This window comes from Otolemur garnettii, unplaced genomic scaffold, assembly GCF_000181295.1.
Source record: "Otolemur garnettii isolate 467f Iridium unplaced genomic scaffold, OtoGar3 scaffold00056, whole genome shotgun sequence".
In the NCBI taxonomy this organism is placed as follows: domain Eukaryota; kingdom Metazoa; phylum Chordata; class Mammalia; order Primates; family Galagidae; genus Otolemur; species Otolemur garnettii.
Genome location: NW_003852451.1, coordinates 8,177,716 through 8,180,033, shown reverse-complemented (window position 1 = coordinate 8,180,033; position 2,318 = coordinate 8,177,716). Strand labels below are relative to the sequence as shown.

The 2,318-nt window shown below is 36.5% G+C and overlaps 1 protein-coding gene across 1 annotated transcript; it reads right to left on the bottom strand.

Annotated features, from left to right (window-relative positions):
- Positions 1-894: 894 nt before the first annotated feature.
- LOC100954719 (p21-activated protein kinase-interacting protein 1) lies at positions 895-2,126 on the bottom strand. The gene has a single exon (XM_012806722.1). The coding sequence runs from the start codon at positions 2,074-2,076 to the stop codon at positions 910-912; it is 1,167 nt and encodes a 388-aa protein (XP_012662176.1). The 5' UTR covers positions 2,077-2,126; the 3' UTR covers positions 895-909.
- Positions 2,127-2,318: the final 192 nt, after the last annotated feature.

Sequence of the window (2,318 nt, the reverse complement as noted above, 5' to 3'; positions counted from 1 at the left end):
AAAAAAAAAAAAAAAACAAGAAAAAGAAAAAAGTACTTTAATAATTTTCCAGGTAAGAAGAGCTAAACAAGCTAAATTTAAGGCTTATCTTTGTTAGTTTAAGATTAGCTTAGTGAATTTTTTTGTTGCCTTGAAAGGAATAAAGTAAAAATCAAAAATGTCATTTTCTTTCCTCTACATCATCTTATACATCCATTGCTTGGAAGCATATCGATTTAAAGAAGTTTGGCAATCTCTATAATCTTATGTATGCAGTCCTATATATAAACCTATGTTTTATACATATGTTTTACATATTTACACATATATGTCTTTTACTATTCGTGGTTTGAAAAATCTTTTTATACTTTGTTATCAAAATAAACAAAGTTTGCATTCAAATTACTACTTACCATTTGAAGAAGTCAGAGTAAGGCAGTCTCTTCTTCATTTTAGAGAAAAATCTGCATAACAACTCTATCCACCTCTGGCAAAGAATTCTGAATTATGCTCAAGACTTTAATATTATTTTAAATCATAATAATGTCATTTATTTTGCCCAAAGTAAAAATTACATATCACACATTAGATCACTGATATATAATTAATGAAATAATCTGTCAAAAGCAATTTTACCAGTTTTTAAGAAAAAAAAGAACACTTAAAAATGGTTTTATAAGATGTATATTTCTCCAAAAGAAAACATTTCTTGTTTTTACTCAGAAAGAAAAAAAAGATATTAAGGTACATTTGAAAAGAATGATTCCAGCTAAAAAAATTTCTCTTAGCTGGGTGGAGCCTGTGGCTCAAAGGAGTAGGGTGCAGGCCCCATATACCAGAGGTGGTGGGTTCATACCTGACCCCCGCCAAAAACTGCAAAAAAAAGAAAAAAAAGTTCTCTTAGTAGATATTTGGGATTTACTGCATCATTTATATTTTCTTCTTTTTCCTCTTCTTTTCTAACTTTTCTACCAATTTCCTCTTCTTGGCTAACACCAGGCTATTTCTTTTTCTTGGCTTATTGCTGTTATCTGTTAAACCACATTTCTTTGCATTAGGTTTTGACTGTTTTTCTTCTTCCTGCGCTGTGTCATCAGATTCCTCTTCGCTGATTTTGAACTGTTCTTTACTTGCAGGAGAAGGCTCTCCATCTGGAGGAAGGCTTTCTTTCGTGTCTGGCACTCTGTCTAGCCACACTCCAAGACATGTCAGCCTGGCACTAGTGTTGACTTCACAGAGTAGGGATGGAGGAACTTTCTTATCCTGCTTAAGCTTCCACATTTTGATGAAACCATCACTTGATGCTGTAACAATAACATGATGCTCTGGAATTTCAAAACTGAAAATGTCTTTTACCCTGTTTTCATGAGCCTTAAATTCACAGAGGCACACAAGTGAATTACAGTCAATAAACCTTACAACTTCTTCATCTCCAGCCACTGCAAGGACAGACTCTGAAAGAAAGGTAACAGAAGAAATTCTCCTTTCATTTGTGATGGTGCCACTGACGGATGCTGTGTCAAGCTGATAGATGTCTATTTTATTTAGTATGACGACTACGTATTTCTCTCCCCTGGGAGACCATTCCACTATGTGAGCATTTTGTTTTATGTTTTTTATGAATGCTGATCTTCCTTCAACAAGATTCCATGTTCTTAATGTCTTATCTGTACCAACAGACAGGGCCAACTTGCCAGATGGATGAATAGAAAGGAAGGTCACATGTCCTTTGTGAGCTTTAATTGACTTCAGGCATTCCCATTTCTTTGCATCCCAGACACAGATGAGTCCATCTTCTGCTCCACTGATTAAGTGTCTGTTGCCATAGAATTTCAAGCATGTTATTGTACCATTGTGATGCACTAGAGCCCCATGCTCTATCTTCTTTTTCATGTCATAAATGTGAATTGTTTCATCTTTACTCCCAGTGACTACAAAACGACTATTTACAGCCACTGCTGACAAGGAGGCAGTGTGAGCATGATGAGTGAAGTCAGCCACCAGGGACCATTTCTCGTGGTCGCCGCTTGCCTCGGAATCCGGGCGGACAGTGAATCCAAAAAGGACCTGCTCGTAGCTACCAGCAACCAGCTCCATCCAGCAGCTCACGTGCTTCTTTGGCAAGCTCCGCTCAGTTTAGCAGAGGAGACAAACTCATGATGCAAAGCGGGGGAGGGGAAGCCTGTTTTAACATTTCTTACACAGCAATTGCTAGAATTACTACACAGAATATAAGCAAAGGCATAGATGGTCTATTAATTACCAGAACCTAAAGATTTTTATGGAACTCAACACCTAACAACCAAAAAATATATGTATTTTCAAGCACACATGGTATA